The sequence below is a fragment of the Neopelma chrysocephalum genome, unplaced genomic scaffold (assembly GCF_003984885.1).
Source record: "Neopelma chrysocephalum unplaced genomic scaffold, ASM398488v2 Primary Assembly neopelma1_132, whole genome shotgun sequence".
NCBI lineage: Eukaryota > Metazoa > Chordata > Aves > Passeriformes > Pipridae > Neopelma > Neopelma chrysocephalum.
This window is the reverse complement of record NW_020897794.1, coordinates 335,059-358,426: the sequence shown is the minus strand read 5'-3', so window position 1 is coordinate 358,426 and position 23,368 is coordinate 335,059. Positions and strand designations below refer to the sequence as shown.

The 23,368-nt window shown below is 42.4% G+C and overlaps 1 protein-coding gene across 11 annotated transcripts in view; it reads left to right on the top strand.

Moving 5' to 3' along the window:
• BCAS3 (BCAS3, microtubule associated cell migration factor) overlaps window positions 1–23,368 on the top strand; it is a 318,264-nt gene that overhangs the window by 114,252 nt on the left and 180,644 nt on the right. For all 11 annotated transcript variants that reach the window (XM_027698677.1, XM_027698675.1, XM_027698676.1 and 8 more), the window contains 5 exons: window positions 3,773–3,897; window positions 4,484–4,649; window positions 5,804–5,904; window positions 18,263–18,363; window positions 21,769–21,965. In XM_027698677.1, the coding sequence (XP_027554478.1) occupies window positions 3,773–3,897; window positions 4,484–4,649; window positions 5,804–5,904; window positions 18,263–18,363; window positions 21,769–21,965 (690 nt within the window). The remainder of the gene's footprint in view (window positions 1–3,772; window positions 3,898–4,483; window positions 4,650–5,803; window positions 5,905–18,262; window positions 18,364–21,768; window positions 21,966–23,368) is intronic.

Genomic DNA, 23,368 nt, shown 5'->3' with positions numbered 1-23,368 from the left:
TAATAAAATAGAACAGAAAATGCAAACTAGTTAAAATATTGTAACTATTTAGCATTTTTATAGAGAGCTAACACAGTACATTCCCAGAGATTAGGGCAGAGTTTGGTGTGTTACAAAGTCAACAAGTGGTGGCACTGAATAGTTTCCATAGGTCTTAATCTGTTCTTGTTGTGTTGGCCACATGAAAGAACTTCCACGCTGTGCTGGGTCCCTTCACTGCTTTTTAAGCTCTGACCAAGTGATGTCTTAATTTTCCTCTTTAGTTCCCTCCCATCTCTCTTTGTGCCATTCCAGCAGAAAATGCCCGTGGATGTTTTTCCCTGTGTCTCCATCTCGGTGCTTCTGCATTTGAAATGGAAAGAACCCCCCAGAGTTGTGTTAGAAAAGTTAATAACAGCACAGATTTCCCCAGATCCTGTGGGATTGAGCCAGGTTTTGGCATTAACTTGACTTTTGGAAGTGACTTTGACTCCAGCAGGGGCAGGTGATGTGACATGGTCTGCAGTGGAGACACAGCTCTTATTAAATTCATAGCAGAGCAAGAGCTAAAAGGACAAGATTTCAAAGGTGGTTTTATTACTGTTGTTTTCTGCAGAGATACAATTGGGATAAAACTGCTGCTGTGTCTCCTTGAATTCCAGGTGTAGTTGCCCAGTTGAGTAGAACCAGAGAGGAAAAAATAAACTACTTTTTCATCCTCCTTATGTCTTAAATGTAGTGCTGCTGTTTCTAATGTTTGAAAGAAATGAAGATTGAAATAATAATAATGGGGAATGTTTTGGTCCCATGTTGATTCCCAACACCCTGAGCTTCTTCCTGTCTCCCTTTTCAGGAAAAACCTCTGGCACAACATTTTGGAAGTTACTGTACTGTGAAGCTTCTTTTAAAAATAACTATTTTTTAAAAGTGAGGCCAAATGTGCCTTAATTTCAGCTCTTGGAATAATTTATGAAGTGCTGACAAGCCAAGAGCAAGGAAAGAGCAGGAGTTCAGAGCAGAAACAAGTCATTCAGCACCCACCTTCCACATGATTGTTTTGTTATCATTTATAAAGCTGAGAGGGTGTTTGCATCTGCAGAATAACGAGGATTTATAGTTTCCAAGCTGTTAAAATATCACAATGACACGAAAATGTATTTTGCTAATGGCTGAGAACAACTGGGCTTCGGGGGTTTGCTGAAGGGATGAAACTGGAGCTGGAATGTCTCCGTGAAAACTCAGGGATGGAGGAAAATGGGGGTAAAATTAAAAATCCCTCAGTTGCAAGAGGTTTCAGAAGAGACTTGTTGATATCTCAGCAGTGTTTTCAAAGCTCTGTCCAAACCAGTAGATGCACTGGGGTTGGGGTTTTTTTTTTGTTTGTTTGTTTGCTTTGTTTTCCAGCAGGGCTGAGTTTAACCACAGGAGGAATCGTGTTTTACAAGGTCTGCTCTCTCTGCCTACAAAACATCCTCCTCCGAGGGAAAATGTTCTGGCACTGAAACCAACACTTAAGTGCTTGCCTTGAAAGATGCACATCTCAGAGACAAGGTGTAAATAGAACCCAGCTCAGACCATTTCCTCTAAGGGTGTTTGTAGCTGGATTTGGTTGAACACAAGAGTGTGGAGAACCCAAAAAAGATGGGTTGTCACAGTCCCAGGTTCACTTCTGCTTCAGGGCCTGAAGGAATTGAAATCAGTTCTGTCTGTGCTGAAGTTTGCTCCAGTTTGTAGCTGAGAATAGCATTTACTTCTAATTTTTTTTTCCCATTTTGAATTATTTTATTAACCTCTGACAGTTATTTTAATGATTTAAATGATAATTTCATAAATGCATCAGGCTGTGTTGAGTAAAAATTGAGAATATTGAGAATATTAGGAGAGTGTAGTGTCAAGAGTTCCTAAGAGTGAGTGTGGCTGAGTCAGACCTGTGCTCTCTATTGATTAATGGGTGACACTGTCCTTCTGAACAATCTCCTTCTATACTAAAACCAATCCTTTGCTGAAGTGTAGACCAGTAACAAGACTCTAATTAGGGGATGCATTTCTATTTTAATTTCTGAAGGAATTTTAGTGTGGGAACACTTGAAAGGCGAGCGCTAAAATAGTTCTCAATGTACAGTTTGCTTAAAAATACTGTTTGTGTGACAGGTGATTATTTCAAAGTGAAAGAAATCTATTGTTGTTTTTTTATGACCAGCTAATAAAACACTCATTAGTTAACACACTATCAATTTAAATATCCTAATATAGATTGTGCTGTGCCACTGCAAGCAAGGGAATATATTTAGAGTCAGGAACTTTTTGGAACAGAGTTTCTGACCCAGCCATGTGTAGCTGGAGGTTTAACAGTTGGATATTAAGTGCTTTGTGGTGGTTCAATAGCAGAGTTACTGACTATAAATTGCAATTGCTCTTTTGGGACATTCCAGCTTCTCCCACTTGTAGAGCTTCAGGTCTGATCCGAGTCCATGGAAGTTTGTCTGAATTTTTCCATGATCTCTGCTCAATGTGATGGAATCCCTTTGGAAAGAGCTTTTTTTTGTTTTAATTTCTAACTGATACATAAGCTTGCTATGTGAGTGATTTATTAGTATGTGTGGTATTTCAGTATAAATTAACTACAATTATACAACATTTAAATTGTTTTCTGCAGTTCTAAAGTATTTTTTTGCTGCTTAATTGTACTGTAACACTTGCAGTGATTTGTCTGCACACACTTATATGCACATTCTCTGAAGATCATTGCTTAAAAATTGAAGATTGTTCCTTAAAACTGACCAGGTTAATGTTGTGTAATCACAGGCTGAGATAGAGTGGAGCAAGAAATTAGTAGAAGAAATAAGAAATAATATATTAGTAGAGGAAAAAAAAAGGAAAGGAGGAAGAGGCAGCAAGAGAAGGAAGCAGGGAAAGAGAGTAGAGATGGAGAAATATAAAATAATTCGATTAAAAAGACGGGGAAGAAGCAAAAATGGAGAAGGAGAAGTCCTGTGTGGACTTCTCAGACAGCTTTTCCCTTAAGGAAAGGGTGGAATCCTGGTTTAATCTGGTTTAAACAGGCAATGCTCTGGACACAGTGCTGAGTTTGTGCACAGCAGAGTGTTCTGTACCTGCAGGTTCCTGTGGGCAGGAACCACTATGTGGTGTTTCAGGAAAACACAATATAAAATTTCAATATAAACCCATTTACCTGCTCCATACACATCGTGGTTGCAGAGGAGAATGTCTCTTAATCTGCTTTTCCGTGATATAATTCCTGGTCTGTTCTAACACGTGGCTCGTGAGTGTTGCATCCTTTCCCTTCCCTTTATCCTCTGCATGTTTTCCCTCTCCCCCTCCTTATATCCCATGGTTTCAGTGCTGTGCTGAGTTAGAACTGAGCAGCAGTCCAGGTTATTCCTGACTTTCTTTTGCAAATGCCAGAAAATCTCCACCACCTGGAACAGCTGCCCCAGAATCTGTATTTTCATTCCCAAAGGATTGAGGATTACAAGTGTTTGTGTTCGCTTCTGAAATTGTTTCTGTTGGATGTAAATATTCAATATTGGGTCTTTTAAACAGTCCAGTTCTCCATGAGGAGCCAGTGCTGGTTTTCCAGTTAATGAGTTCAGTGGATCCAGGGGAATTTGGGACCTATCATTGGGAGACACTGAGCATCTGTAAATCCTGCTCAGTCTTCTGGGAACTGCAGATAGTCACCATTTCTGAACTGAGAGGTTAAAATCACTGTTAAGGAAGGGCCACCTTCATTTTTAACTTGTGTAATTCTGTTTTGTTCTTTCTTTTAAAGCAAATCCAAACCAGCTCCCCAGATTTCACCCAGTAAGTCTGTGGGGGGAGAGTTTTGTGTCGCCGCAGTCTTTGGATCATCGAGGTCGTGGTTTGCGAACAATTCCGGTCTGAAGAGGGAAAAAGGTGGGTGTCTTACAAAATTAGGGCTTGCATTTAAATTTAAATGCTTTGTTTTCTCGTTTTGTGACAAGTTCTGAGAAATCAGTGTGGATTTTATTCCTTCAACTCCCTGACAATGGAGATTTTTGGATACACGGTTGGGGTGCTTCGGTAGACAGGACAATTTACAAGAAATTTTAATTAGTGAAATAAATCATTGATCTTCTCTTACGATACAATGACAGAAAACAAACTTTGATAGTTCAATCCAAAGCTACTGTGTGAAGGGGCACTGAAAAGCCTGTGAGGTAAAGGTGAGACACCTTTGCTAAAGCAAATGTCCAGACATTTGTGTAATTCCCTGAACACACCTTGGCGAGAAACTCTGTTCCAACCTCTTTCTCTTCTATGAGATATTTGTATTTTTTTGAAACAAGGGGAAATTTGTGTGTTTTGCACAGTTTTCTTTTTGTCTTTCCAACCCTTTCCCTTCTTTTAATTCACATTTTTTGACAGCAAGGAAAAGACTTAAAAGAACACAGTCTGCTATTTCTGTAAACGTTTTTCTCTGTTTCTGCTGCAATGAGATTTTCTTTCCTTTTGCAAACAGATCAATCCAAGCAGTTTGTGGTGGAGTCCTTGTACATCATCAGCTGTTATGGGAGCCTGGTGGAGCACGTCCTGGAGCCAAGGCCCCTCAGCACAGCTCCCAAAATCAGTGATGACACCCCCCTGGAAATGCTGACCTGCCCCAGAGCCAGCTGGACTTTGGTTAGGTAGCTCATTCCTTTCACTTTGCCTTCTTTTGGTCCAGAAAGTGGTTGTGATCTTTCTATTTTCCATGACCTGCATCACTCATATTTTTATTTTAAAACATATATTTTTATTTTCAAACTTATCTTAAAGACTCCTGAAGTTTTCCATTGAAGGAGGGGACACTTGATGGGAAATCCCATATAGTTCTGTTAGTGTTTATGTGTCCCATTTAAATAATTCTGTGCAGCTACATGAACATATTTACAAATCAACAGAGCTCCTTATTAATTGGTGATTTTAAATGATCAGATTGTAATTAACTTTTTATATAAGGACCGGAAACAATTATTTTAATAGTGTTGAAGTACAGAATTCTGCTGTGAGACGTGAGGGAGGTTTCCACACTGAGGCATTGCAAAGAGTTAGGCAAGTTATCCTGGGAGCCAGCTGAAGGTAGCAGTTCTTAAGACAGTTGAAGAAATTATTCCTGACAGGTGGAGGAAAGTAAACAAAAATTGATGAGAAAGTGTCATCAGTGCTTTTGACGTTTTAAAATATTTTCCTATCGATTTTCCTCGGCTCCCATATTCCTTAGTGCTGGGCTGGACTGATCAATACTTGATTTTACCAAGCTATTTAGGAATGGCCCACCCTAATTAAAATTACAACACAGGCTTCGGGGCCATTATTGTTGAAATGAGTAGGTTGTAATGGAATTGAAAATTCTAATTGGATCAATGGCCCCTAACTTTACACAGCTTTATTTTCACAGTTTGTAAAGTGCTCAATGACTTCCCAGGGCTGGTGAACAGAACAAAAAAAGTTCCCCAGTTTCTGTTGTGTGTTTATATAACGTCAGCATGACATACAATGGTCCTAAATATATTTGCCAACTTAATCTAAACCTCCTTCTTGTTTTTTTTTTTGTTTTTTATTTTTTGTGTGTGCAATCCATGCTGCAAGTCAACAAAGAAGAATTGTCTTTGCCTCCCAGTCTGCAGGGTTTGGCCCTGCTGCTCCACTGCCTGTGGTGTGCTGCAGTGTTTGAACAAGCTAATTTAAATAATTACAAACATTTTGCGAGCTTGTATAGATAATTGCATGTGATGACAGAAACACTGATTTACATTCTCTGTATTAGCTTAAATATTAATAGTCTTGTGTTTTACCTCAGAACTCCTCAGTGGAATGAGCTCCAACCACCATTTAATGCAAACCATCCTCTGCTCCTGGCTGCAGATGCTGTGCAGTACTACCAGTATCTTCTGGCTGGCTGTGAGTAGCTGACAACTTCTTGTCTTGTCTGATGTGCACATTTTCTGCAGAGTGGGGCTTTCTGAGCTGGTTTTTCAGCCTGTAATAATTTCAGTGTATGTTCAGTGTATAACTAACTGTGTGGAGCGCTGAATGTAATTTTGGGATTTTTTTACATGAAGCAGAGTCGAGAGGCTGTCACCCAGCCAAGATGGGAGTGTTTGGCTTGAGAGCAGGGCCCACTGGATCCCCTGAAGTCCTCAGGGTTTCCTCACCTCGTTCCTTCTCACACTTTTAGCCGTTTCCTCTCGTGAATTCCACACTCAGTGACAAGTGAGTGCCTCTGCATTTTCCCCCTCCCCTGGAACTCCTGGTTCCTGGGCTCCTTCCAGCCAGAGCCTCAGGCAGCTGCTTCCCTCAGGAGCCTTGGCACTGCTTCCACCAGCCACATCATTCCCAGGGAGCCAATATGCATGGCATGGCATATCCAGAGATATTTATATATCTGTGTCTATAGGTAAATTTTATATATATATATATATACATATACATATATATATATATACAAATCCATGTTTGGGTTTTACAGACAAATTAGTATTTTTGTGAGTTTTTATTTAACAATTCAAAAAAGGGAAGACTCCTATCAGTGAGTAGCAAGCCTCTGTTTTATCCAGAATATAGTCAGGATCAAAGCAATGTAACAGTCCAAGTTTCACAAGGGAACAACTCTTGGCATCTGTCAGGGTACCCCTGGGGAAACCAGACCCTCTGCACAGTTGTGAGTGCAGCCAGTGCCAGCAGGGGCTGTGACAGGACATGTAAAATGCAGCCAGTGGACATGTGGGCCAGGAGGCAGTTTGGGTGTGACTGGGAAAAAAGGGATGTTGGGACCAGATTTGAGCTGTTGATTCTACCTGTGCATCTGCTGCACGAGCCCAGGGTGTTTGGAAACCTGCAGGGTTGGATTCTTCCTCCTGTGCTGCACAGAAAATAGGAATGAAACTCAAAAGGTGGACAAGAATATGAAAAAGTAATTAACAGTGCACAACACCATTAGATTTGCACTTTGGGTAGAATTTTTTGCTCAATCCCTGCCGTATTTTAATTCCACTTCTAAGTAAGAGGGTTCTGCTGTGAGCTCCAAGGTCAGTGCAAGGCTGTATTTTGGTTGTATGTTTTAGGATACAAACACAGATCACCATTTTGAGCCTGTCAAAAATGAGGTGTGCAAGCCTGGACTGGAATTTTCATATGACTATTTTGAAACACAGAGTACAATCATGTCAACAAGTATGTTAGTAATTTATAGCAAAGCATCTAATAGATGTTGTTAACTGTAGAGCATAAGTCTAATTTCATATTGTACTTTAAATAACTGCTGCCACACAATCTGCTTGTACTGATGATAATTTATTTTGGTATTAATATTTTGATCCATTGCTTGTGCATTTGTTGCTGCTGAATGGTCTTCAGACAGTCTCCAAAACTAGTTTTTTAATTCACAAGTACAACCTATATTTGTGCAGCTCACCTGCTTGGGGCAAATTTCTTCCCCCTCCTCACCCTTCCCAAATTCTCTGCTCCAGTTTTAGATGTCTTTATCATCCATATTGTTTCAGCTATTTCCCCTGCATAGAAATATAGAAATTATTGTATGTAGCACACAGTTACTGCATGTGGGTCCAAGAGCACAGGATGCTCTCTGGAGAATTCTGGACATTTTGTGTAAGTACTTTGTCAGCTTTTTAGTTTCTGTTGAAATTAAAAGCCGTGTTTTGCAAAGATAGAGCCTGAACAAAAGCCTTTCTGTGAGTATCACATGCACAGGTCACATTTATCCCACACCTAAAATCAGGGGTGGATGGTGCTCACTCTGTATTTCTTTAACATTTTTTTAACAGCTCAATTGCTGCACATTTCAAATGGTTTTGTACTGAAAACTTTGTAAAGGAAGAAGAATGAGGGGTAGCCAAATTCCAACAATATAATGAACTTGTATTATTTGAATTATGTGATTTTTAATTCAGGTTTTGATTCACATAACGGGAGTTCTTGAATATAAATCACACAGAGGTTGGAAAAGACCTCTGAGATCATCGAGTCCAACCTTTGACCCAACAGCACCTCATCCACCAGACCGTGGCACAGATGCCACATCCAGTCTCTATGAAATGCAAAGAAAATGCAAAGAAAAACAGACTAAATAAACACCAAAACAGAATAATAAACACCAAACACAAAGAGAATAATAAACACAGAAATGCATCTAGAGGACATGTTAAAAATGGCATAACAGAGAAATTTGTGTGTGTCTTCAGGTTTGTTCAGTATGACTCCTGAAAAAAAATGGAGCCAGAGCAGGTTTCCCAGGGCAGAGCCCAAGACACCTGTTCAATAACTGCTGACCTGGGTCCTGTGGCTCTGCCAGGACCTGCAGCCTGGGGTTCCACGTGCTCCTGCTTCCATCAGGGCCTTTAATTGCCAGGCAGTGGCTGCCCCAGGGGCTGGGGGGATGCTGCCACAGCAGCCTGAGGAGCCCTGAGGAGCCCTGGCGCCGTCCAGGGGCTCTGCTGGGATCTGTCCCCGAGGTGGAGCCCAGCAGTTCCTCCCCATAGCCCTGTATAGCATTTCTGCCAATTGTTTGGCTCCATTAAGTGTGCAGGGGAAATAAAAGCCTGAATGACCAAGTCACAAGGGGGGTATGGATAGACCCTTTCTTTGTCCACACTCGGAACATTGCATTAGGTCTCATTATCCATTTATAATAAGTGACCTTTGCCCCCCCTGGGTCATTGAAAAACCCTCAGTGTGCTTTTTAGCACAGAGTACCTCTGTCAGCAGCCCTGCAGAACAATGAGACGTCTGGCAGGGCTGCTCGTGGGGCTGCACGGGCCGGGCTTCCATAAAGGAGAGGTTTGATGCCAAAACACGGGGCCAAAAATCTTCCTCAGCCTCTCAAAAAGTATAAACCAGGCCGGTGGCTTCTCGTGCTGAACAGCAAATATTCTAAAAAACCATTTATTGACACCCAGCTCAGCTTTTAATGCGTTTAAAGAATCTCGAAGTTGCATTCGCAGCTCAGAGGGAAGGAACAAGGAGCCATTGTTTGAAGGGAGGTTTTGTACAACAAGTGTCCAAGACCTTTATCCCAAGGGTATTTGTAAGTGGATCAGCACAGCTGTTCCACTGCTTTGGGGTCATCTGGGACATCTGCTGCAGAAACCTGGAGGAGAGTGTGCAGTTCCTGTCTACCTGAGCTCGTTAGCACAACCAGGGCTGGGCACGGGGGAGAAAGTGGGGAGCAGGAGATTTGCACCCTTCATGGCTTGAAAGTGAACTTGCATGTAGAATTCCACAACCTGCTGGCCTGCAGGAAGTGTCAGGATCCTGCTGCCAACTGTTTCAGGCTTCAGTGTAAAAATATCCCGTCCTGAGACCTCCTCACTTCTTGCAGAGCAGATTCCAGACTCGCTGTTGTCTCCATGAGAGTTCATCCCACAAAACCTCGGATTTATTACAATCCTCAGGTCCTCAGTGCTGGGTGTTAGGACTCAGATATTTCTCCCCTACCCTTCTCTGATTTAATCCATAATATTTTAGCTTTTTTGTGTCTCTGGTATTCCCTCCCTGTGTCCTGAGCAACTTGTAAATCTAAGCACAACAGAAGAAGGAAATCTAAGTCACATTTTATTCTTCCTGATTGTTTTTTTCTCTAGCATAAATACCATCATGTGATGTAGTTAGACTCTCCTAGCAGACCTGGCAGGGGGAGGAGAGTCATGCAAGGCACTACACACGTGCACAGGAGAGGTTTTGGTGTCCACAGGAACTTTAAATGGAAAGGACTTGGCTTCCTCCAGAGACTTACCAAGTTTTGTCATTAAATCCTGCTTGCTTCCAGCTGTTTGGTGCTTAGGAATTAGGATGGTTCTGGCAGTATAAACTCTTGAGGATGCTGTGAGGATGGGCAGGGACACCTTCCACCAGCCCAGGTTGCTCCAGGCCCCGTCCATCCTGGCACATTTGAATCCACACAGACACGAGCCTGGCACACCATGGAATTTCCATGGAAATAGGGAACTTGGCATCACAGCAGAAAGTCTGCCATCCTTGTTTTATTCTTCTCATTATCCCTCTTCCTTATCCCTCCACTTGGAATTCACCTTTTCATTGCACTAGAGGGCTGGACGGTACTTGCAATATCTGAAACGTGGCCAATTAACACATTAATGAATAAACCCCCTGAATTAGACCAAAAACTGCCCCACAAAGGTCTTGAATAAACTGAGATCTGATTTCTCTCCTCTGGCTCTGGAAAGGGCACCTTCACGTTCCAGGCAAGAGTTTTGGCTCATCAGGACCAATTTTATGGACACGACCTGCAGTTGTCAGAAGTGGGCCAGTGACAAGAATTAATATATTAACTGGTATGCAGTACTCTGACAAATTGCTTACTAAATACATCAAAATTGATTGGGCATTCTGTGTTTAAATTGACAAATGACTGCATTAGGGGAAGGAGGGAAATCCATTAATTACAGCTGCCCTCAACCATAGGAAATGTAATCGTATAAATATAGATTTTGTTAAAACAAAAGTCTGTACTTTACTCCAGTGTTGCTGGTAAGTGTACTTGCACCTCTCTGCTATTAAACCTGCAATAGGAGGTTTTGAAGACAGATCTTTGCAATTGGCTTTTAAATAACCAAAGAGCATTTCTGTTGTGTTAAAAGGAATGATGCAGTTGTTTCTGCATCCCGCCCTGACCGCTTCTGCAAATTGTTTCTCTGTCAGAAAAATGGACCTGTAGCCCAGGCTGCCACTGCCTCATTAATTGTTTATACTAAATGCAATGTAATTTGTATTCCAAGATGCTGGGATTCAAACCAGTACTCTGGTTTGAACCATTCTCCTTCTTTGTCCCTGTCCTGGTCTCCAAGTAATGCCTGCAGGGCTGTTACTTATTTCTGAGTAAGAATTTGCTCTTGAGTTGGGCCCGAAGATATAATCAGTTTTATAGACTTCGTTAAGGGATTCTTGAAAAGATTAAGGCCTGTATTTATAGCTGCCTTTGACTTTTGGCTGTTACAGCAGATTTTCATTTCTGGACCAACTGCTGCACATATCTTGTGTTTTACTGAAAGTGGCTTTCATTAGAAGTCCAATTTAGTAACTATCCATTGTCTTCAAAGGGAAGGGGTGAGCCTTCCCCTGCTGTTTGTTTGGGCTAAATGATAACACCATTTATACAGATAATCTCTGTAACTCTGACATCATGTTTGCACTTCCTTCTCCCTCTCATGAAAGCTGTGCAGCCTGAGCAGGGCTTCTCCCAGCAGCATTGTGGTTCTTTATGACCCATTTATATTCCTTTCCTACATTCCATCGATGGAGATAAAAATTACACACACAGAGCTGGTGAATACTGTGGAAAGCAGTGTGGAGGGTGGGAGGGGAGGGTGTATTAAATAACTGTGTGACTGTGAGCTGTGAAGACAGATCCTATGAAAACCAAGCCGTGGTGCCTGGAGTCACAGCCAAGCTGCTGCCACGGGAGTTCCACCACAGACACAGGAGGAATCTGGTCATTCTGGTCTGCCAGCCCTTCCCAGGTGAATGAACTGGGGCTGAGAAGGACATTTAGTGTTCTACCTCCATTTTCCTCCTTGCATTCTTTTGTGTGTGAGTATTTAACAGTGGGTTTGATCCCTCCCAAGAATACAGGTTATGGTACATCCCCTCTGTGTGTAACTCTGGTGTGTTGTGGGGTGGTTTTGGGGAGGCCAGAGCTGACCCTTGCTCTGGATATGTTCAAAAGTCCCAGTTTGCCATTATTATTCTTCCTACCCAATATATAATCCTAACCAGCATATCTTCTTCATAAAATTCTACTTAGTTGTTGCCATGCAATAAAGGAATACAACATATTTCTTAAAAGAACTCCCTGGGACTCTCCAGTAGTTTCAACAGAGTTGTGCAGGTGTCCTGTAAAAATCCATATTCTTGTGGAAAAAAATAGTAATTCCTTGAAATTGGGAGGGGGATATTTCTGTGTGGGAAAATGAGCTTCAGAATTTCAGAAAATTAATTTTTCAGTGTTTTTCTTGACTCAGGTATTCTCTCTATATTACATGAAAATATGGGTATCTGTGTGAACATATAAGTGAAACAGGTAAAAATATGTTGGAGAAGAATTTTGGCAATTTAAAATTTGGATTTTTTTACTGCAGGTAAAACTGTTGCAGATCTTAAATAGATATGCTAGAAATATATATATATTTATATTTATTTTTTATGAGTACAGTTACAGAATTCCCAGAGAGACTTGATTCCAAATATGCATTTCTCTTACAGAATTGTTACATGTATTTGGGGGTTTTTGGCAATAGGCACAAAGAGTGGAAATGGAATTTTCAGGTTTACTTCTTACACTTGGAGGTGTAACAGATTCCAGGCTGATCTGGGTCCCCTTCCAGAAAAGGTGTTTCTAATGAAACTGGAGTTCATGCTATTTTTTTAAGGGAAAAACTATGTTTCCCTAAAACTGTAACCTGCACTTTCTGCTCCCTGCAGGAACCAGGATTGAGTGCTAAAGGGAAGCAAATTTAATTTCTGCCTGAGCATGGACTGATTGGGGTAAATGGGAGCGGGGTCAGGTCATGAAAGAGCTGCACGGTCCCGTGAGCAGTGGAGTAAATCACGATACGTTCTCCAGCCATAATTGCTGTTTGTGAAATAATATAGACAAGGTGGATAAAAATTAACTCTGTGAGGTGCTGTGGGTGCTGGGAACGTGTGTGTTGAGGGTTTGATGCAGAGATACACCTGGGCATGTGCGTGGCTCCCTCGGCTCACCCGCCCTAATCCGCGTTTTATAAACCGACCGCTGGAAGCAGCGCGGCGTCCGGGGCTGGAAACACTTTCAGATGTGTACAAACAACCCTAATGAACGAGGGCACATGCTGAAATGGTTCTTTACTGCTCTGGCAGGGTCATCTGGAACTCCTTAGAGCGGGGTCCGTGGACACGCAGGGGTCAGTTTTCAAAGCAGTGTTCGGGGATTTGGCCGCGCGACTCCCATTGACGTTAATGGGAGTCAAACGGGTAAATCCCCACGCTCCGCTTTGAAAATTTACTACTAAGCCTCTTGACTTCTCACTACACACTTTGATTGTAACAGTAATCCATGGTTAACATAATTTTCCCGACAATAATGTCAAACATACTTTTGAAGTCGGTGAATTATAGAAATAGTTACCTCTTCCATAATTCTTTAAAGATGGCCATCAGATGGATTCCGCCGTGGGTTCGTGCGGTTGGAATTGTTCTTTAACTCAGGGAAGGGATATGTGTGTTCTCCTTTGGTGCAGAACTGATTGTGTGCTCACAGTCTGAGCCTTAAGGTGCTCTGAACTGTGAGTAATGTCAGGTTCTAGCTCTGCCCAGCCTGAAAGTTCATCGTGCTTGACTGGTTTCCTAAGGGAACTTTAGAGATGGAAGCTGGAATTAAGCACAGGGAATATATACTGGTCTTGCAGTACAACCAGGAGTAATGGTGAGGCCTAAACACCTTTTTGGGGAAAAAAACCCTCCAGGCTGTTGACCATCAAACCAGTGTAAGTAGGGAGTAAGTAAAGAAATTATCAAAGCTGGGAAGATCTGAGGAGAATTCACATCCTGATTACAGACCTACCTATTCCTTTATTAAAATGCTGATACAGGCTGGATGGTCCATAAAGCACCAATAAACTTTGGGCAGTACACGAATAATGAATGAATAAAGCTCTAAGTTGTTGGTGGCATGAAATAACTCTTAGCCCGACTAAACTACTTTACGGGGCTTTTTTTTAAGCTTAATTTTATGATATTTATGTATATAAGGATGTCAGAAAGTCCTTACAGGAAAAAAAAGTGAGTGGGGAGAAGTTTTGGGTAAAAGGGGATATTTTAATTTGCCTGCTGTGCTCCTGCAGAAGTTTACAAGCTGAAAGCTGCATTAAAACCAGAACTTGGTTCAGCAACACTGAGCCATAAGTAAAAACACGTAGAGCATATCAGCAGACTGGAAAGAGTTTATTGTAAACATGGCTGTGAGCATTTCAAATGAACCTCTGATCTCCTCTTTATTGTCAGACGCGAGCAGAGGTAGAGCAGGCACAGAGCCCCAAGTCACTGAGGGCTCCTTGGGTGTGCACTCCCTGGCAAACCTGACTGTGAGACACCAAAACCAGCCTCTGACAGGAGGGAAATCACATCTGTGAGGTGAATTTAAAGGGTCTGAGTGCAGACCTAAAGCAGAACTGTCCCCTTGTACTTGTCGTGGGTGACACGGGGTAACCAACGCCGGCAGTTCCAGGAGGAGCATGAAGTAAATCCAACTGGGGAGAAGCACTCCTGAAGCTTGTTGACAAGCATGTGATTACCTCAGGTTTCTGAACCACCTATGGTTGTTTTAGGTATAACTGAGGAACCACAGGAAAAGCATCAAAATCAGATGTTGGGGTGGGATTTGTACGAAACCGGGGATGTGTCCCTTTATCCCGAGTTTGCCACAGATGTCACCAGGGCTGAGTGGATTAATTAGGAGTACATTGGCCTGTTTCTACTGGATTTTAGAAACTTATTTCAAGCTGGAAATATGTATTTAGCTGGAATAAGGCAAGATCTCGGGGTGTCTGCAGGCATGGGCACCAAACAAATAGGCTTTATAGTCCTCGAGCGCCTTTGTTTGCTCCCAGTTTGGACAAACATCCAGCCCTTAGAGAAGAGCACATTGGGAATTTCATATATAACTTTCAATTAAATTGACTTGTGCAAAGCTTATTTATATAAATGAGAAAATTAAAACCTTTTGGTTCGAGGAGTACACAGCACTAAGTAAAACTAATGATTTATTGTTCCCAAATTAAAACCATAAGTGCACGCACTACAATTGAGCTGTAGTGGTTCTTTGTTCCAACACTTTCATGCTGCTGAAAGATGACAATTTATAATCTTTGAATGAAGATTTGTCTTAGCTCTAGGTATTTATTGTGTAATTAGCCCATCTATGAACAAACCCACTGCATGTTAATTCCAATATTCCTCAAACGTGAGTGTTTGTCTGGGTTCTTGCTCACGTGTCAGAAATGTCTATGCAAATTATTTGAGATTAATACAAATTGTTTGTTTTCTTTACTTGTCACTAAATATCACAGGGAAGTTTTGAAACAATGGGGGGTTTTTTTCATACTTAATCATGAAACTGTGTGAATCACATCCAGAGAATTCCAGGGAAATATCAGCTCTGCTGTATTTCAGCCTTTGCTTTGGCTTGTGTTGAAATCTGTGTCCCCACAGTCCCTTCTGTGCAGTTTTCCTGGCACTGACAATTATCACACAAATAACTTCATTTGTAATGTGGTTTCTTTCAGGCCCTTTGGTTAAATGTGGAGTGGCTCAGCAGAGCTGCTCAGGGTGGAGGGGCAGGAATATATTCCACATTTAGGGTTGATCTACATCACTTTTCACTTGAAGGAGGTGCTACTCTTCATTTTGAGCAGCTCAAAGCTGGTTTTTGCCCCTTGCCAAATATTTATGGGCAAACCCTGATTTTTGCTGTAGGTACCAGTGCAGTTTTTCAGAAGTGCCTTTGAATGCTTATTTTTAGTTTTATTAGCCTTTACAAGCAGACTTTAGAAACTCATGTCCTGTCATACTGCATGGACAGAAGTTGTATGTTCTAATTCTCACCTTAGATTTTTAATAAACACTCGTTTTCTTTGTACTTTTTCACTTCACATTTGTGTATTTCTCAATTAAACAAGTTGCATTCTGATAATTTGATATATGTTTGTTCCAGATGTTGGTGTAAGAACAGTAAAGGTTAAAAATTGGCACAGCTCTGACACAAGGCATTGAATTGATTATTTGAGGAAGGTGCAAACCACCTGCAATTGCCAGTAAAATACCTCTGTGCAGCAAGGGTTTGCTTGCTCCTGGTCTGTGTGTGCTCCATTTGTGACTTATCCCAGTGAAAGAGAAATTCCAGGAGTGCCAGAAAAAACACTACTTGCTGCAAAGCTTCGGAATAATTTAATTTAATTATTTTATATCCTGTGCAATAGTGAAATTCTTGGGAAATTGAAACAATTCTTTGCTGCAGCATAAGAAAAGCCCCACTGGTGGGGGAGAGGCTGCCGTAATTTCCAGTGTGAATTCAGATTTTCAAAGAATTAAGCTGGAAGATAAAAGATTACTTTTGAGCTCAAATTCCTGGAAATGTCCCTCTGGGCTTAAATTAATCTCATCTTGGAACTTGATACTGATGTGAGAGGTGTGTGACCCAGAAATGAGGGGGGGAAAACGGGGTTTGCTTTTTCAGACCGTGTTTGTTCCTGTAACTTCAAGGGCATTTTTAACTTGAAAAAAAAAAAAAGACCATATGCATATGTGGAATAAGCAGCACAGGGATGGCAAATCTCCAGCAAGGATCACTTGTCTTAGAAAGTCCTATCTCCCAGCACATTGGGAATGGTGGGAGTGGAGACCGGGAGCAGCGTTACGGATCCCGCTCTCCAAACCTGCCCCTCTAAATAAACGCTGCTTTTGTGATAGGTGTGGGACAGAAACACTGGTTTATTAAATAGGCAAATAAATTACTGAGGGCTGACCCCAGCTGAGGCTTTATCAGTGCTGCCCTGCTGGTGAACTCTGAGGCAGAGCTTTTCCGTGGAATTCAGCATGTCGTCACTTTTTTGGGTGGAAAGAGTTAACGCCGCGCTCGGGAGCTGCAGGGAGGCACAAGACCTGTGCAAAGCTGGGATTCCTCAGGAAGAGCCTTGCAGCACAGCATCCAAACTGATCATTTTTTTTTCAGCTTTTTAATTTTTTATTTTTTTTTTTATAATTTCTTCCTTACTGTAAAGCTGTCTCGGAGCTCCAGGAAAACGTAGAAGTCATTCCACGAGGGAGAAATCCGGTGAGCAGCGAGCAGGGGGGATGCTGCTCCCTGGGCTGTGTTTTTGCAGCTTCCCTAATCTTGACAGCTCTAGTAGTTGCCCCTGGGATAGAAAGAACAAAAAAAATTCAGAACAGTCCATAAAGTTCCCATTGGTTTGAAAGCAAAACCATCTGCTGGAGCCACAAAGAGCCTGTCAGGGAGTTCAATAACAGGAAAGCCTGCAGTTGATCAGCTGTGCCCTCTGGAACAGGCAGGAGGATTTAGTGGAGGGAGCCAGGGGATGTGGGGAACATCAGGGCAACAGCAAAACGTGTCAAAATAAGGGTTTGTTTCTTTGGTTTCAAATATAGAGCTTTAAGGTTGGGTGCTGTGGTTTCATATTCAGGTTTTCCTGGGAATCTTCAGGTGTTTGTGACCCAGGAAGGAGTGTGTGTGTTCTCTTGGAAGGAGTTTGGTGTGGACTAGACAGACACATCCCAAAGTTGTTGACTTAGGTCTGACATGGCTGTAATGGAGCAGTTGAAGGCAGTTTTTATATTGTCTGAACACTGGTGAAGAGACACTGCTGAACCAGGGGCTGTGGGGGAGTGTGTGCAGGGAGTGTGGCAGATCATGGAAGCATGGAATGGTTTGGGTTGGAAGGGACCTTAAAGATCATCTACTCCATCCCCTGCCATAGGCAGGGACACCTCCCACTATCCCAGGTTGCTCCAAGCCCTGTCCAACCTGACCTTGGACACTTCCAGGGATGGGGCAGCCACAGCTTCTCTGGGCAACCTGTGCCAGGGCCTCCCCACCCTGACAGCCAAGAATTCCTTCCCAATATCTAATGCATGGTATCTCCTGGCTCCATAGCTTGAGATACCCACTCACACAAGCAGGATAAGATTCCCTTTATTCCATGGATTTCTGCAGCCCCTGTGCTGTTCACGTTCCAGAGGCGCCGCTCTGTATTTATGGGTATTTATGCTTTGCCATTAAAACTCCAGTTGTTGGGGGGTTTACAGCATGGCTGTAAACATTTGGAGTGGTTGGAAACCTGACACTTAAAGGTCGACCCTGCAATAACACAGTTTTGAAAAATTAATTTGCAAAAATTAATTTTCAAAACTTTGAGTGATTTTAAAATTGTGTGACTGTAAAAATACTTTGGTATTTTAAGAACTTAAGGTTAAAAGGAGAAGAGCCAATGGGTTTTCCCAATGGCTCTATGGATGCATCCAAGTTGAAGAACAGGAATCTTGTCATCCCTTTTGATGTCAACATTTGAGCTCTTTCTGCGCTTCTAGAAAATCTGTTGTCGCAGATTTTAGGAAAATTGCTGCACCAATAACTTATTGAAAAAGTTGTTAAATTATTCATTGAACAGTGGATCTGATTTTTACTCATTTAACAATGGATCTGATTTTTCATCTTGTTTTGGCTCTTTTTCAGTGGTGCCACCGGGGAGCCCTGGGCCCATCACCCGGCACGAGTCGTACGACAGCTTGGCCTCCGACCACAGCGGGCAGGAGGACGAGGAGTGGCTGTCCCAGGTACACTTCCAGGGGGTTCCAGTTCAGGAAAACAGGAATAGTAGCCACTGGAAGTAAATTTAACACCTTCCCTCCCAATGGGAAGTGAGCTTCCAATGACCAGGGGTGTTGCTGTAGGTAAAACTCGTTCGCTCCAGGTTTGACATGGTGTGAGTTTGGTGATCTCTACATTTTAAACAAATTAGATAAAAACAGACAAAGCCCCGTCATTATTGGCACAATCACATCTTTGGGAAGCTCAGGATGAAGTGGGAAGTTCCAGTTGGCAGCAAGTTACCCCTCTCCCTCTTTCTCCTGACAGACGTGGATAAAGGACGTTGGCTTGGCAAAATGACTTTTGGGTGGTGACTGTGCTGCATTTTACCATAAAAATGGTTTACTTCCTTCCTTTTCTGGTTATCTGCATTTCCTGCTGATAATTCCTGTGAGTTATAGCTAGATATAAACACTGTATTGCTTTGAAATCATCCTGCTTGGTGAAATATTTTTATATGAGGTCAAATCTTTGTATTTTTATCCATTCTTGCTTTGTCTCAGTCAATGAAGCTCCTCTTTAAGAACTCAGTAAATACTTGGCCATTTGGCTCAAAACAGAAGTTCAGTTTAAGAATGTAGGTCATGAATAATACACTGAGAATTAGTTCCTGTTAGAAATAAAAGGTTAGAGCTAAATAAATAAATAACATTTACAAATGCTTTGGATTTGCCAAAGCAATTACAAGGTACCTGATCCATGGAATCCATCCTGACAAATTAGGTGGGTTTCCTTTGGTTTAAGAACAATGTTGTTATAGGAGTGATGCATTAAATGTGTTGCTGGGGTGTATGGCATAAATATGAAATATTCATGGATGGGATTTGCTTCTCCCGCTGGTGAATAAATCATACACAGCTTTCTCCTAAAATGAGAGGTTAGGCTTCCACCTGTCCAGGAGCACATTCACTGGGGAATCCTGCCATGGGAATCCACTTCCCTGGCCTGGGGTTCCAGCTGTGGCTGCACATTGAGACATCTCATTTGTCTGTGCTGGGTCTGATTTCTCACAGCACAAAGGTGGTGGAACCACTCAGTCGGGGCAGCCAGCAGGACTTCTATCCCTGAGCTCACTGGGGCAGGATCTCAACTGTAGTTTTCCACCTCTCCAGTACTTTTTGGAGAGTTATTTTACTTTTCTGGTGACTTTGTGGTATAGCAGGAAATAGCAGGAAAAAGAGGTTAAGGTAAATCTATCTTATGGGTGTTTGTTTATTACTAATTCATGGACTATACAAGGTGTCAACGGAACTTAAGACTGCTTGAACTTCATCACACCCATCCCTCTGAAAGAGCAAATATATTTACAAGGCAAAAAAAAAAAAATTTAAAAAATTCCCATCTGATGTCACAGAAGGCAGATAATTCCAAGGATGCTTCCAGAATGTTTGAGTTTTGCTAAGTGAAGGGGCGGCGATAGCCCTCGGAGCACGGAGACGCTGCCGTTCCCCGAGCGAAGCCACTTCAGATTAAGCCTGAAGTGCAAGTGTGCTTTTCAAAATTAAAGTGTTGTTATCAACAGTAACAGCATGCAGCGAAAAAACACCGCCCTTCACTTCAACTTTTCAATTAGAACAGTGGGTAATGTGTGCTGTCAGTGGGAAGTAGATACAATATGTTTGTCCTGCACACAACAGGAGAGTGAATAGGAACATCTGGCCGTAGCCTCAGTAAAATTGCAAAGGCATCTGTTTACCTCTCGGCTCTGTGACACTGATGGTTTCAAGCTTAAAATATACAGATTACTTTATCTGTGGCCTAATTTACGCTGCTACATAAAAGCCACTTGCCTCAGAAACGGCTGCAGCCAAGCTGAGTTAGGCTGGGAGAAATGCAGGGATGGAAACAGGGCTGCCCAGGCTGGGGGGGGTTTGTTGTCTTTCATCAGCAGAGAACTGACAGCATCCAGCGTTTCAAACTGCTTCTTAAAGCTTGAGAATCTCTGCTGGTGGACATCTCTGCCAGGTGTACACAAAACCTGTTTTCCTGAATTCCCTCACTCAGTTGCATTTCTGCTGTTTGTTATTTTAGCAGAATTGATAGGAATTTAATAGTCTTTTTTTTATCTTAAAAGTATGAGTTCACTAGAGCTTAATATTTTCATTTCATATTTCCCTTTTTCTGATTTTTAAAAGCTCTTTTTTGATTTTTGGTATTGTATTGTACAATCCTTCCAGCTTTAATGATTCTATTCTATAATTGCAGAAGTTCTATGCTTTGTTTACCTATTAAATTACAAGGCCTAATTTTCCAGTTACCATCTTAAATTTTCATGGTTGTTTGCAGTCCTGTAGTTGCCTTATTTAAGACTTTATCAGAATTGCTGCTCGTCACGTTTACAGTTATCAGCGTGAAAAGACATTTTTAAAATATTTTGGATGCTTCATTTACTGAAATAACTTATATTTCCAAAGTTCATATCCAGACTTTCACAGGGAGCAAGTACCCAGAGGAAAACTTGAATATTTGAAGTTATTGTTAGACACACCACAGGAATTCTCTGTGAAGCTTTTGTCTCTCTGTGTGTATCTACACATAATCAGACATGCAGTAAATATCCCAAATACACCTATTATATAATACTGAGTGGTTTTCCACTGCACACAAGCACCCCACCTCTGGTTTAATTGTCAGAGTTTTGGTTAAATGAGTATATTTGTGTGTGGCTGCCCTTCTGTTGCACACCCTTGTTTGTGTTACGTGGTGACGACATGACCCGGGCTCATCCCGGGGCACTTCCCGTCGCTCTCGGTTACAAACCTTGTGCTTCACACCAAGATGCTCCCTGCCAGCCACCTCCTCACATGTGCCAACAGGAATTATGAGCTTGGATTTGAAATCCAGCTCGCACTGTGTCCGTGGGAAGCAGCCCTGTTAAAGGTGTGAACTTCCACAAAGCAGCTGCCACGAGATTCCCGAAAGAGCATCCCTTGCCCTGGTCGGGATGGGGGTTTCTCTGGCTGCTCCATGCACATTTAGGCAGGAATGTGTTCCCCTGTTGGTTACACCACAAGGGCAGTTTCATCGTGTTCGAGTTAGAGCAGATACTTCATCCTGGCAAGGGGAGGAATGAGCAGGAGCAGGTGAGGGGATGGCCAGGATGGAGCATCAGCCTTCAGAACAATTTAAGAACCGGGGTTCAGTGTCCTCATGGAGGTTCATGGACTTTCAAGGCTCTGCCAGAAGCTCTTGGCTTTGGCTAAAACATCTTTTCTCTAGCAAAGACATTCCAATCTTTCCCTTGTTAGACCCTCCTCCAGATGGATGGCTCCAAACACCCTTTTCCCTTGAACACGGCCGGGCTCCAGGTGCTCAACATTCTGAGGGAACCACTCATTCCATTAATCATTTCCCACATTCCCTTCCCACAGGTCGAAATAGTGACTCACACGGGGCCCCACCGACGCCTGTGGATGGGCCCCCAGTTCCAGTTCAAAACAATCCACCCCTCGGGCCAAACCACCGTCATCTCCTCCAGCTCCTCGGTGCTGCAGTCGCACGGCCCCAGCGACACCCCCCAGCCCCTGCTGGACTTCGACACGGACGACCTCGATCTCAACAGTCTCAGGTAAGAACACAACCCCTTTCCAAGCTGCTTCACATTTGCTGTGTGAATAACTCGCCTCCTGCTTAAACGGGGCCATCTGTGCAGGATGTGTCACAGTTTGCACCAGGCTTGTCCAGATGAAAGTCTCAGAAGAGCGCGTGACTCACCCACAATAAAAATCCACGCAGGCCAAGCAGCTCAGGTTCCTTTTGCTGCCCCTTCTTGGGCACAAGACTGGGAAAGACAGGACAAAGCCTGCTGGCCTTGCTCAGCATCCTCTAATAAATCCATTTTCTCAGCCATGAGTGGGAACTTTGTGCTGTGGATTTAGATGCTGACTATCAGTGTGTTGGAACAGTAAGTGAACTTCTGGAATGTTTTCCTGCTCCCTGGTTTTTGGTTTTTTCCCTTCCTTTGGTCCCTTCCCTGTAATTCTTTTTGATGTATTTAATTCATCTGGTTTTGGACATTGGCTGATTTGGAACTGGGGGCAGGGGCTGGGCCTAGGGAAGGGAAGAAGGAGAGTGAAGATAACTGTGGGTTTGTATTTACTGGTGGTTTGTAGAAGAGCTTCATGCACCATGTGTTTGTGTCCTGCCCAGGACCTCCAGATTTAACAAGTTTCCATGCTTCTGACTCCTCATGTGATTTGGAGTCCAGAGTTCTGTGGTAGGGACTTGGATTGTTTGGGACTCTGAAACTCTTAGCAGTAAAATAAGAGAGATGGATAATATGACTAATCCCATTAAAACTGGGCAGACTGTCCTTGGACTAGAAATCCATGGGTTTGAAATGTGTGATTTCTCCTTGTTTGGAATTACTGCCATGAGTAAGGATATGGCTGTCAAACATATTATTTTTTATTGTATATATGTGTGTGTATGAAGAAAGAAAACCGAAATAAAAAATACTCATGTGGGTCTATGTTACAAAATGGGGGGGCAGTTACAAATGAGTCTTTTCTCCTGAAGTGACAACACCTGCTGTTGAGGAGGTACTGGAGGCTTTTTAAGCAGCTTGGGTGGGGTGAGCACTTCTATTTGAGGTTCCATGAGAGCTCCCATCTGAGCCATGCCCTGGGAAGACTCCCTTTGTGTAAGTCTCAAAAAAATACTAATATAGATCTATGTTGCAAAAGGAATGAACAATTACAAATTAGTCTTTTCTCCTAAAATTACCAGAAAAAATGCTGCTGTTAAGAAGGTGCTGGAGGCTTTTTAACCTGTTTGGGTGGGGTGAGCTTTTCCCTTTGAGAGCTCCCATCTGAGCCATGCCTTGGGAATACTCCCTTTGTGTAAGTCTCAAAAAAATACTAATATAGGTCTATGTTACAAAAGGAATTGCAATTACAAATTAGTCTTTTCTCCTAAAATTACCAAAAAAAATGGTGCTGTTGGGAAGGTAATGGAGGCTTTTTAACCTGT